Source organism: Pollachius pollachius (assembly GCF_949987615.1).
Source record: "Pollachius pollachius genome assembly, chromosome: 2".
Taxonomy (NCBI): domain Eukaryota; kingdom Metazoa; phylum Chordata; class Actinopteri; order Gadiformes; family Gadidae; genus Pollachius; species Pollachius pollachius.
Window position 1 is genome coordinate 4,619,403 of NC_136935.1, and position 12,317 is coordinate 4,631,719.

Sequence of the window (12,317 nt, forward strand, 5' to 3'; positions counted from 1 at the left end):
TCGTCATTATTATTATTATTATTGGATATTTTGTTTTTATGTCTATATTATTTTGAATAACCTAAGCTGTGGGAGCTGTATTGAGGGTGGATGGGGGGTTGAAGTATAAAGGTCTAAGGTCGGTACAACACATTATTCCTTTTGATTTCCTTGCTGCGCTAAAGTGTCCCTGCAGGAATTGACTGACCCTCTACCGGGGCGGGAGTCGTGCCCGCCATCAAGAGTACATTCTGCCGCATATTAGAGACGTAGTGAATGTGCTCACGCGAACCCTACGGCTGGCTTCACACACCTCCAAACTGTCTCAGACACGCACGGCTCTCTGGATATACCTGACCAGAGTGCTGTCACCCTCTGTAACTCTCTATCTCTCTGTTTCTCTCTGCATCTCTCTCTCTCTCTCTCTCTCTCTCTCTCTCTCTCTCTCTCTCTCTCTCTCTCTCTCTCTCTTCTCTCCCTCTCTCTCTGCCTCTGTCTCTGTCTCTTTCTCTGTCTCTCTCTCTCTCTGTCTCTGTCTCTGTCTCTGTCTCTCTCTCTCTCTCTCTCTCTCTCTCTCTCTCTCTCTCTCTGCATATCCCTCTCTCTCGCTATCTCTCTAGAGAGAGAGGAAGAGGTAGAATAATTCAAAATCGATATCATTTTACATCATAAAATGCATGAATTATTCCAAGATATTCTCCGACCTCAACCAGGGTTGAGGTGAGGGAGAGCCTCTGCCTGAAATATTCTCGACTTGAAGGTTTGATACCTCGCCTCTACGGTCGCCTGTGGACCTCATACACCTGGCCGCAGGTTGAAGGTTGCTTCTCAACCTTCAACCTGCGGACATTTACGTGCAAAATGTCCGCAAGGCGAGGCTAATGTTTCGAGGTTAACCCTTCGTTGAGCATACTGTACTTGTGTGTACTTATGTGTGTGTGTGTGTGTGTGTGTGTGTGTGTGTGTGTGTGTGTGTGTGTGTGTGGGTGTGTGTGTGGGTGTGTGTGTTTCCTCCTTCCAGACACCAGCGACTACAGCCAGACAGAGGTTCTCCCCGAGTCGTTCCCGTCGGCCCCGGCGGAACCCCTCCCGGAGTTCCAGCTGGAACCTGAGGACGCCTTCATCGTGAAGAACCGGCCCGTGCAGATGCGTTGCCGGGCGGCCCCGGCCACCCAGATCTACTTCAAGTGTAACGGGGAGTGGGTCAACCAGAACGACCACGTCACCCGCGAGAGCCTGGACCAGGCCTCAGGTAAGAGTCACGGGCCACAGCCTTCAGAGGATGAATCAGATCAATGCGTCACACACACACACACACACACACACACACACACACACTCACGCATGCAGAGGGGATGGCTGCATTCTCTGCGCACGCTTTGACCCAGAGCCTCACTTAATTCATGTTTGGACTTGATTTGAACTCCGTTAGTGTAGTCTGTGTGTGTGTGTCTGTGTGTGTGTGTGTGTGTGGGTGGGTGGGTGTGTGTGTGTGTGTGTGTGTGTGTGCGTGCTTGTGTGTGTGGGCGTGCCCGCGTTGGACTCACCGGTTCATCCAGAGTGCATCTCTGCGTCTGTGTCTCCTATCCACACTTAACGTATTTTGGCATAACACAGCTCAACTCTCTCCTTCTTCTCCTTGTCTCTCCTGCGGCGGTGGCGGCGGCGGTGGCGGTGGTGGTGGTGCAGGTCTGGTGGTCAGGGAGGTGGACATCTCGGTGTCCAGGACCCAGGTGGAGGAACTGTTCGGACTGGAGGACTACTGGTGCCAGTGCGTGGCCTGGAGCTCGGCCGGGACCACCAAGAGTAGCCGCGCCTACGTCCGCATCGCCTGTCAGTACCCAGAGCACGCTGATCTGTGTGTGTGTGTGTGTGTGTTTGTGGTTGCGATTGTGTGTATGTGATTGTGTGCAGGTGACTGTGAATGTGTGATTGTGTGTGTGTGTGTGTGTTTGGGATTGTGTGTGTGCATTTGTGTGTTTGTGTTTGTGTCTGTGCATGCAAGCATGCTTGTGTGTGTTTACCAGTGTGTGTGTGTGTGTGTGTGTGCGTGTGTGTGTGTGTGCGTGTGTGTGTGTGTGCGTGCGTGCGTGCGTGCGTATGCGAGCATCCTTGTGAGTGTTTACCAGTGTGTGTGTGTCTGTGTTTGTGCGTGCGTGCGTGCCTGCGTGTGTGTGCGTGCGCATGCGAGCATCCTTGTGAGTGTTTCCCAGTGTGTGTGTGGTGGGGGTGTCTGTGTCTACACCACCACCCCTCACACCACTGCCCTGAGTGCCACTCACGTGCTCCGTGTCGCCCCCTGCAGACCTGAGGAAGAACTTCGAGCAGGAGCCGCTGGGGCGAGAGGTGCGGCTCGATCAGGAGGTGCTGCTGCAGTGTCGCCCCCCAGAGGGCATGCCCCCCGCCGAGGTACGGCCCCCACCAGCCCCCCTCATGTCCCAACTGCGGCTGGACGATTAATCGAGTTCAAATCGAAATCGCGATGCAATACAACGCGATATTCAAATCGCAATTCAATCGCTATTTTTCTTTTATATAAAGTTATATAAAGATGTTATTATATAAATTAATCTCAACACATCGGCCTGGCCTAAAGGAAAGAGCAGTTTTTATGTTGACTGCTGCCAATGCTGTGTTGGTCATACTAAAGAATGATTTATTGCCTTTTATTGAATAATACAGAACATAAGGAACTTAATAAATTAAGAAAATCGCATATTAAATCACAATCGCAATATTGGTCAAAATAATCGCAATTAGATTATTTCCCCAAATCGTTCAGCCCTAGTCCCAACCCACTACACCTGACGACCAGGCAGCCAGGAGGGGTTCATGTGGTTTAAATATGGATCACGTTGTCACATTGTGTTTTTTTGTTTGGATGTTGGGTTCTCAAAGCGGTCCATACAGAAAACCTGAATCCTCAAATCATACCTTCATCATATTGTATCATATGGCGGAACCTCACAAATTGCAAGCAGATCTCAGGTTGCGCTTGCCCACAGCTCGCACAACCATCCGCACAAATTACTTTTGCGAGCACTTTCACTGCCCGTAACTCAATACTTTCACCTCAAAGGGTTTGGATAATAAAGCCTGTGGGGTGAAAATCATTCATTGAGCGAACACATGAAGTGAAGCAGCTCGCGACTGACCCCCCTCCCCTGTGCACACAAATGCTGTCTTTGCTCTCGTGCTCGCAAAGTGTTTTCCTGCTCGCTCTGGTATTTTTTTCTGCTTCCGTGTTGGTTCTCATTTTGGGATTAAGTGGGCGGGGCCAGCCATAGCCATTAATCCCAGAACGTGATTGGATACTCGCACCTATGACATTTAGATGCCGATTTCTCTAATTGCTGAGAAAAAGCAGTGCAAGCTCCTCATGTAGGGAGCTATTCAATTTTTGTTTCTAATATTGTATATAAACACAGATATACGAATCCAGCGACAGCGCTGATATATTCGACTCCATTAGACGATCGCTGTCTTATCGTTATACTAAATAACTGCGGTACACTAGCTACCGCGAGGCAAATGCAGTATTTATTTCCTTATCAGCATTTCTTACTGTTATATTTCCTGGTCTGTTGATATTCTATAACCTCTAGTACTGCTAATATTCAAGCTTCATGGCCATGGTGTACTGTGCCTGAGGAGCCTGCTTATATATTCATGCCCCGCATGGTAATATGTGTTGTTAACCACTGCAAGCTGTTACACTGTGCTTTATATTTCTCCAAAGCATGTTCGGAGACATTCGTTCTTGAGTAGACTCTTGTTTAAATGGGAGCTTGCTAGATGTACCCCTTGATAACGAACATGTACTTCAAGGGGTGCTTGGACTTTTCCAGACAAAAATGAATAAAACACTTTGAGAGGAGAAAGAACATCAGAGTGCGTAGGAAAACTGCGCGCGAGAGCAGCAAAGGTGCTCCCATAATAGTTTTTTGTGCACAGATGTGTTAGTTGTGTGCACGCGCGCAATTTTGCATACAATTTCTGGCTGTGATATGCCTCCATATTATCATACTGTATCAAATCATACTGTATTAATAATACTGTGTGTGTGTGTTTGTGTGCGTGTCTCCGCAGGTGGACTGGCTGAAGAACGAGGATGTGATCGACCCGTCGCAGGACTCCAACTTCCTGATGACCATCGACCACGACCTGATCATCAAGCAGGCACGGCTCTCGGACACGGCCAACTACACGTGTGTGGCCCGCAACGTGGTGGCCAAGAGGCGCAGCAGCACGGCCACACTCATCGTCTATGGTAAGGGCCGTGCACACGCGCACACACGCGCACGTGCACTCAGTCACTCAGGCTCACTTACTCATTCACCCACTCACTTGCTCTCACTCTCTCACTCTCTCACTCACTCACACACAAAGACTCACTCACTCACAAAGACTCACTCACTCACTCACTCACGCATCTCTCACACACACACAAACACACGCACACACACACACACACAGAGACACACACACACACACACATACACACACACACACACACACACGCACAGAGACACAGACACGCAGACACACACACACACGCACGCAGATGGCTTACACAGAATGACATCAGAGACCATTTTTTCAGCCTGCCAATCGACTGCAAATGAGGATCCCGAATCCGCTTTCAAAGTAACGACCGGCACTCAGGAGAGAGTGTTTGAAATAGGGTCATCGCCCCGCCATTTTGGATCCTATCCCCCCCCCCCCCACACTTCGTCCTATATGCACACCAATGTACTGACTCAAGCGGACGGTCCCCTAACACGCCTGTGTCGGTGTCTCTGCCAGTGAGCGGCGGCTGGTCATCCTGGACCGAGTGGGCGGAGTGTAACGCTCGCTGTGGGCGGGGCTGGCAGAGACGGACCCGCAGCTGCACCAACCCGGCGCCGCTGAACGGGGGGGCCTTCTGCGAGGGCCCGCCCTTCCAGAGGGTGACGTGCACCACGCTGTGTCCAGGTGGGTCGGCCGTGACGCGGCGCTGGGCAAGAGGCAACAGCGGCGGAAGAGTGACTGAGATGTGCTTGTGTTGGGCGGCGGGAGTGGGCCTGAAGCGTCGTTTGAGACGCGACACGCGTGGGGTTAACATCGATTGCACAACGCGCTGATCCATTGATATTTTCAGAATATTGTTCAAATCTGGGATCATTTCTGTGTTTGATGGATGGAAGGGGAGAAGAAAAAGTGTTGGATTTAAAGCCAGAATTGAAACTAGTCACAAAAGTGTGCATCCATTCCCTGATGGATACATTCATGCTCAAAAAGTTAACGGGAACCTTCTGTTTGTCCTTCTCTCTCTCTCTCTCTCTCTCTCTCTCTCTCTCTCTCTCTCTCTCTCTCTCTCTCTCTCTCTCTCTCTCTCCCTCTCCCTCCCCCCCCCTCTCTCTCTCTCTCTCTCTCTCCCTCTCTCTCTCTGCCCCTCTCTCTCCCTCCCTCTCTCTCTCTGCCCCTCTGTCTCTCTCTGCCCCTCTCTCCCTCTCTCTCTCTCTGCCCCCCTCCCTCTCTATCTCTCTCTCTGCCCCTCCCTCTCTCTGCCCCTCCCTCTCTCTCTCTCTCTCTCTCTGCCCCTCTCTCTCTCTCCCTCTCTCTCTCTCTCTCTCTGCCCCTCTCTCTCTCCCTCTCTCTCTCTCTGCCCCTCTCTCTCTCTCCCTCTCTCTCTCTGCCCCTCTCTCTCTCTCTGCCCCTCTCTCCCTCTCTCTCTCTCTCTCTGCCCCTCCCTCCCTCTCTATCTCTCTCTCTGCCCCTCTCTCTCTCTGCCCCTCCCTCTCTCTGCCCCTCCCTCTCTCTCTCTGCCCCTCTCTCTCTCTCTCTGCCCCTCTCTCTCTCTCCCTCTCTCTCTCTCTGCCCCTCTCTCTCTGCCCCTCTCTCCCTCTCTCTCTCTCTCTCTGCCCCTCCCTCCCTCTCTCTCTCTCTCTCTGCCCCTCTCTCTCTGCCCCTCCCTCTCTCTCTCTGCCCCTCTCTCTCTGCCCCTCCCTCCCTCTCTCTCTCTCTCTCTCTCTCTCTGCCCCTCTCTCTCCCTCTCTCTCTCTCTGCCCCTCTCTCTCTCTCTGCCCCTCTCTCTCTCTGCCCCTCCCTCTCTCTCTCTCTGCCCCTCTCTCTCTCTGCCCCTCCCTCCCTCTCTCTCTCTCTCTCTCTCTGCCCCTCTCTCTCCCTCTCTCTCTCTCTGCCCCTCTCTCTCTCTTCCCCTCTCTCCCTCTGACCCGGCTGTCCGTGTCCCCCAGTGGATGGGGGCTGGACCGAGTGGGCCAAGTGGTCCGCATGTGGGACAGAGTGCACCCACTGGCGGAGCCGCGAGTGTCAGGCCCCGCCGCCCCGGAACGGGGGCCAGCACTGCAGCGGCAGCATGATGGAGAGCCAGAACTGCACGGAGGGCCTGTGCACGCGCAGTAAGTCCTGCGTCCCACCCGGCGTGACGTTCTTTTATTTGAACGCCCACTCAACACAACTTAATTTTTCACTTTCTTTTTTTTTTTTTGGGTCATTTGTTTATTTCGGAGATGTGTTGCATCTTTCACTATAGATATTGTGTTGCGTAAAGTCGTTTGGAATTACGCCGGCCGTGTCTGTCTGAATTGACTCACAGGGCGGGTGTCTAATCCTGTCAAGTGCATTATTATACATTGAGGAGACGACGTCTGTTTGAGTCGAGGGAGGAGGAAATGTGATTTGCGGGGGCCGTGATGAAATCACGCCGGCTGCACTCCGCGCCACGGTGTCACGGTTGCCTATAGCGACGCACAATCCTGTCGTCGCCTGTGTACCTGGGTCACAGCGACCGCACAGAGGCGGCGGTTTAAAGCTGTGATCCGTGGGCACGGCCCCGGACATTTAACCCAGGCCCGGGCGTATGTTCACGTCAACACACACACAGAGTGAATCAAATCAGAAGGAGGAGACACAGATTGATTTGTGCCAGACTCTCAGGAAATCACGACTGAGTGCAGAAAAAAAGCATTCGGTGAGTCAGAGCGCGACCAGACAAGCAGCCTCTAGTTGAGCCGGGTGCAATCCAGCCGCGCTAATGCAACAGCGCATCAGTCTCATGCACGCGCACAGGCGCCGAGACCACAACACACACAGAGCCGTGCGCACATGCATGCAGGCGTAACAGCTCGTATACAGCCCAACTCAAATGAGCCTGCATAGTCGTCCTTGCAAGCGTACTACATCTATGGATGCTTAGGTTGTAGCCCTCCAGACTCTCTTTGTGAGTATATAGGTCAACAGTAATGGACGTACTTTTCCTGAGTTCTGTGAAGGAGACTCTGCAGGCGAGGCAGAGGCAGGAAGAGCAGAGATATGTTCAAGCAACACTGTCCGCACAACATGGAGGATTGTATCTGTGTGTGTGTGTTTGTGTGTGTGTGTGTGTGTGTGTGCATGTTTGATTGCGTGTGGACTACACAGACATAAGTCGATATGACTTTGTTTTTAGATGAAGGTTGGCGATAACGTTTGTTTTTAGAACATATGCTAGGCTAGGTCTTTGGTCACAAAGACATCCCATTTACAATGCAGTTAGTTCTGCTGCTCGTTTGGCCGACTTAGTTTCAATGTTATCTTTTTTTTGTCAGTTCTGGTGCGCTATAGATAGATTTGGTTTAAATATATGAAGGGTAAAATTGACGATAATGTCAGCTGACTTCATTTCGTTTTAAAGATAAATGTTCACAACGTAGCTTAGGCAGTTTTCTGTGAAAGCTAGAGTGCTTTGAGGGATTAGAAGCGGCCTGGCGAACAAAGTGTCTCATATTGGGAGTTTCGGTGCGTTATCAATATCGTGTTTCAAGGGGTTATTCTGAAAATGATTCCAGTGTATCACAACATCTGAATTCAGTTGCGCTCTCGCAATCATTTTCCCTTATCGTGTCCTTTTCTACTTCATTATGATTCATACACATTTTCTTGAAAAAAACGTCACACACAGAGTGAGTTGAATCAGAAGGAGGAGACACAGATTGATTTGTGCCAGACTGTCAGGAAATCACGACTGAATGTAGAAATAAGCGAGAGGTTGCGGAGCATGCAGCGGTCGATGAGTCAGAGCGCGACCAGACAAGCAGCCTCTAGTTGAGCCGGGTGCAATCCAGCCGCGCTAATGCAACAGCGCATCAGTCTCATGAGTCACATGCACGCGCACAGGCGCCGAGACCACAGCACACACCGAGCCGTGCGCACATGCATGCAGGCGTAACAGCTCGTATACAGCCCAACTCAAATGGGCCTGCATAGTCGTCCTTGCAAGCGTACTACATCTATGGATGCTTAGGTTGTAGCCCTCCAGACTCTCTTTGTGAGTATATATGTCAACAGTAATGGACGTACTTTTCCTGAGTTCTGTGAAGGAGACAGGCTGTGCAGGCGAGGCAGAGATTAAGAGCAGAGATATGTTCAAGCAACACTGTCCGCACAACATGGATGATTGTATCTGTGTGTGTTTGTGTGTGTGTGTGTGTGTGTGTGTGTGTGTGTGTGTGTGTGTGTGTGTGTGTGTGTGTGTGTGTGTGTGTGTGTGTGTGTGTGTGTGTGTGTGTGTGTGTGTATGTGTGCCTGTTTGATTGCGTGTGGACAACACAGACATAAGTCGATATGACTTTGTTTTAAGATGAAGGTTGGCGATAACGTTTGTTTTTAGAACATATGCTAGGCTAGGTCTTTGGTCACAAAGACATCCCATTTACAATGCAGTTAGTTCTGCTGCTCGTTTGGCCGACTTAGTTTCAATGTTATCTTTTTTTTGTCAGTTCTATTGCGCTTTAGATCGATTTTGTTTAAATATATGAAGGGTAAAATTGACGATAATGTCAGCTGACTTCATTTCGTTTAAAAGATAAAAGTTCACAACGTAGCTTCGGCAGTTTTCTGTGAAAGCTAGAGTGCTTTGAGGGATTAGAAGCAGCCTGGCGAACAAAGTGTCTCATATTGGGAATTTCGGTGCGTTATCAATATCGTGCTTCGAGGGGTTATTCTGAAAATGATTCCAGTGTATCACCACATCTGATTTCAGTTGCGCTCTCGCAATCATTTTCCCTTATCGTGTCCTTTTCTATTTCATTATGATTCATAAACATTTTTTTGGAAAAAAAAGTCACACACAAGTATAAGAATTCCATGCTACGTTTTCCTATTCTGAGGTTGCTCATGCTTGTTTACTTTGAGATTCCCCCGGAGGAATACATTGTTTTCTGCCTTTCTCCATGTTCATGATTTAACTGCATCATTCTTTTTGCATAACTGCTTCTCCATCCATTTGATGCAGCCTTTTGTTTTCTTTATTTTCTGTTTTGTGTTTCTCCTGCTCAAACAGATAAAAAGATTTCTATTGAGCAGGCAAGCCATCGTAAGTTCATATTTTCATGGCCTCACTCTTTCCCTCTACACTGTTCACTATTCATTTATTGCAGTTGTTATGCCTCTACACTTGTGTGTGTCTGTGTCCGTGTCCTCGTGTGTGTGTGTGTCTGTGTGTGTGCATGTGTGTGTGTGTGTGTGTGTGTGTGTGTGTGTGTGTGGTGTGGTGTGTGTGTGTGTGTGAATGTACGCGTGTACGAGCGTGCGTGCAGATGTTTATCCAAGGAGATCTAACATGTGTGTAAGTGCATGGACTGTTCTGAGACTGTCTATTCCCCCAAGTACCTCATCTTTGATTTATCCCACTGATGACATCACTAGACTTCTGGCCCATCCCGCCATCCCAGCAGTGGCATTGTCTCACGACTGCGACAAATAATCATTTTCATCGTCAATTTATCATTTAGTCTTGATTTAAAATACGCTCTAATTTAAATACACCGTGCTTTGTCTGCTAAGCAGCCAACAATCTACAACTACTTTGGTTGTTTGTAATTGATGAAACGATTAATCAATGGTTAGAATTAGATTCAAAGAATATTCTGCCTCAATGACTAACCGATTAATTGACTTCCCGCCCTGCAGCACTAAAGTGTCTTGTCCCGTGTGTTGATCTAATACGGCCTTCGTCTCTGTGTTATCTGCCTCCCCGTTAGCTCATTGCATTCTAAATATACGTTACGGCTGTGGTGCACTGCTGGGTTAAAGACAAGCTCGCTGAGTTAAAACGACAGCAAACAGCCAACATAAGTTCATGCAGATGCAGTCAGGTGAACCGCTCGCCACGGTTCAACTGGCGCTCAGCTAACATGTCAGCGGGGGGGGGGGGGGGGGGGGGGGGGGGCGATGGTCAGGGTAGGAGTCTTCCAGGGGAGAGGAAGACTTCTGCTTTAGTAACAGCAGCACTCCCCCGATGCGATGCCTCTTCGCAAACACCGCCGGAGCTGCTCGCGGTCAGTCGGGTTGCAGTTCCTTCGGCGCGGCACGCCCAGAGACGCGCTGCTCAAACAGTGGATCTCCCCACAGCTTAAAGTGATCACTATTAATGTTTACGTCTCACGTTGACGGTGATTGCGCCGGCCCCGAGGGTGACGCCAGGCCCGCCGAACGCGAGCCCGGTAATGCATCCAACCCACCGATTGCTCCCTTTCGGGTAATAAGGGCGGACGTCTGTCTGGTTGGGTTTCCGTCTCGCCACGTGAGCTGGCCCGCTCCTCTCAGCGCCCCCCCCCCCCGACACACACTCCAGCCGCCTGCTGCTCCCTGGCACTCACGTCCCCTCCAGTTCTGTCCCGGTTCCCATAGTGTACGGCTTCTTTAGTGCCGGCAGTGCTGCTCTGGTTTCCCTTCTCATATGGCTACTTTACTACTTAATGTTATGGTCAGGTTTCCCCTTACCTTATGGCTACTTAAGGGCTTAATTTTCTTCCCAGGTTCCCTTACGGTATGGCTACTTCAGTGCTTAACGTAATGTCCAGGTTCCCTTTTCGCATGGGTACTTAGCGCTTAATGTTCTGCTCAGTTTCTCTTCTTATTTAGCGGCTACTTTAATGATACAGTTCGGTTCAGGTTCCCTTAAATTCATAATGGCGTTCATTCAACTTTCATCTTCTTGATGGCTTTCCCTTCCTCAATCCGTTGCCATCTGGTTACTCTCTCTCTCACTCTTAATCTCTCTGTCTCCCTTTCCCTCCCTCTCTCCCTCTCTCTCTTTCTCTGTCTCTCTCTCTCTGTCTCTCTCTCCCTTTCTCTCGCTCTCTCTCTTTCTCTTTCTTCTTCTCGCGTGACTACATAGAGCACTTCTTGTGCCAATGCTTTAAGGATTCAGGGCGAGGCAGGAAGGGGTGAGCTAGCAGCCCAGCAGTAAGCATGAGGGTAACCTGGAGAGACCCACTCCCTAAATCCCTTTATACCCCTGGATGTGTGAGTGTGTGTGTTTGTTTGTGTGTTTGCGTGTGTGGGTATTTAAATGTTAGTGTGTGTGAACCAATTGGTATGTGTGTTTGCGTGTGTGTATTTATTTAAGTGTTATTGTGTGCGATTGTGCGTGCATGTGTACCTGCCTCCTCGACCTGACCCCCCCCCCCCCCACCTCTCTCTCTCTCTCGCCCCCTCCAGCTCTGAGCCCGGGCACGGGTGTGGCGGTGTACGCCGGCCTGGTTGGGGCGCTGCTGCTGTGCGTGATCCTGGTGCTGTGCGTGGCCGTGCTGGCCTACCGCCACAGGTGCCGCCATCTCCATGGCGACATCACCGACTCCTCGTCGGCGCTCACCGCTGCCTTCCACCCCGGCAACTACAAGCCCCCCCGGCAGGGTGGGTCCTCGTCACACACACCATACCCCCTGCCTGTTGTTTATTGAATAACAGAACCAAGCTGCACTCTGAATCAATTGAAAAAATGTCAGCCTTTTTTCTACCAGGAGGTGTTCTTCCTCTTATCTCCTTTATTGGGACCTCCCTCGCTCCTCTAGGGGCTGCTAAAGGTGGACTAGCCATACCGCGCCTCCGCAGGATGCTAGCACTACCTGTAAACAACGTGTACACCTTTACTGTGTGTCCGTGTATGTGTATCTATATAGATCTATAATTCTATATAGATGTATAGATATACAGATATACAGATAGACAGATAGATAGATAGGTAGGTAGCTAGATAGATAGATAGATAGGTAGGTAGCTAGATAGATAGATAGATAGATAGATAGATAGATAGATAGATAGATAGAGCAATTGATATAAGATAGATATAGAGAGATCGAGATATAGATGGATACATATAGAGAGATAGAGGTAGAGATATATAGATATAGAGAGATAGAGGTATAGAGACATTGTTATAGATATAGTTATGGATATAGATATATAAAGATGGATATATTTATAAAGTGCAGGACGGCCAGCACCCCGTTAACACCCATCCCCCCTCTCTCCCACCGCCCAGGACAACCCCCACCTGCTTCAGCCCTCGGCCC

General features: G+C 49.9%; 1 protein-coding gene across 1 annotated transcript in view; it reads left to right on the forward strand.

The window, feature by feature from the left end:
* The window catches only part of unc5b (unc-5 netrin receptor B), a 58,196-nt gene that overhangs the window by 39,340 nt on the left and 6,539 nt on the right, over window positions 1-12,317 (forward strand). Inside the window, 8 exon segments of the mRNA XM_079730928.1 lie at window positions 1,001-1,231; window positions 1,669-1,812; window positions 2,285-2,388; window positions 4,069-4,249; window positions 4,786-4,953; window positions 6,216-6,380; window positions 9,302-9,334; window positions 11,464-11,658. Of these exon segments, the coding sequence (XP_079587054.1) occupies window positions 1,001-1,231; window positions 1,669-1,812; window positions 2,285-2,388; window positions 4,069-4,249; window positions 4,786-4,953; window positions 6,216-6,380; window positions 9,302-9,334; window positions 11,464-11,658 (1,221 nt within the window).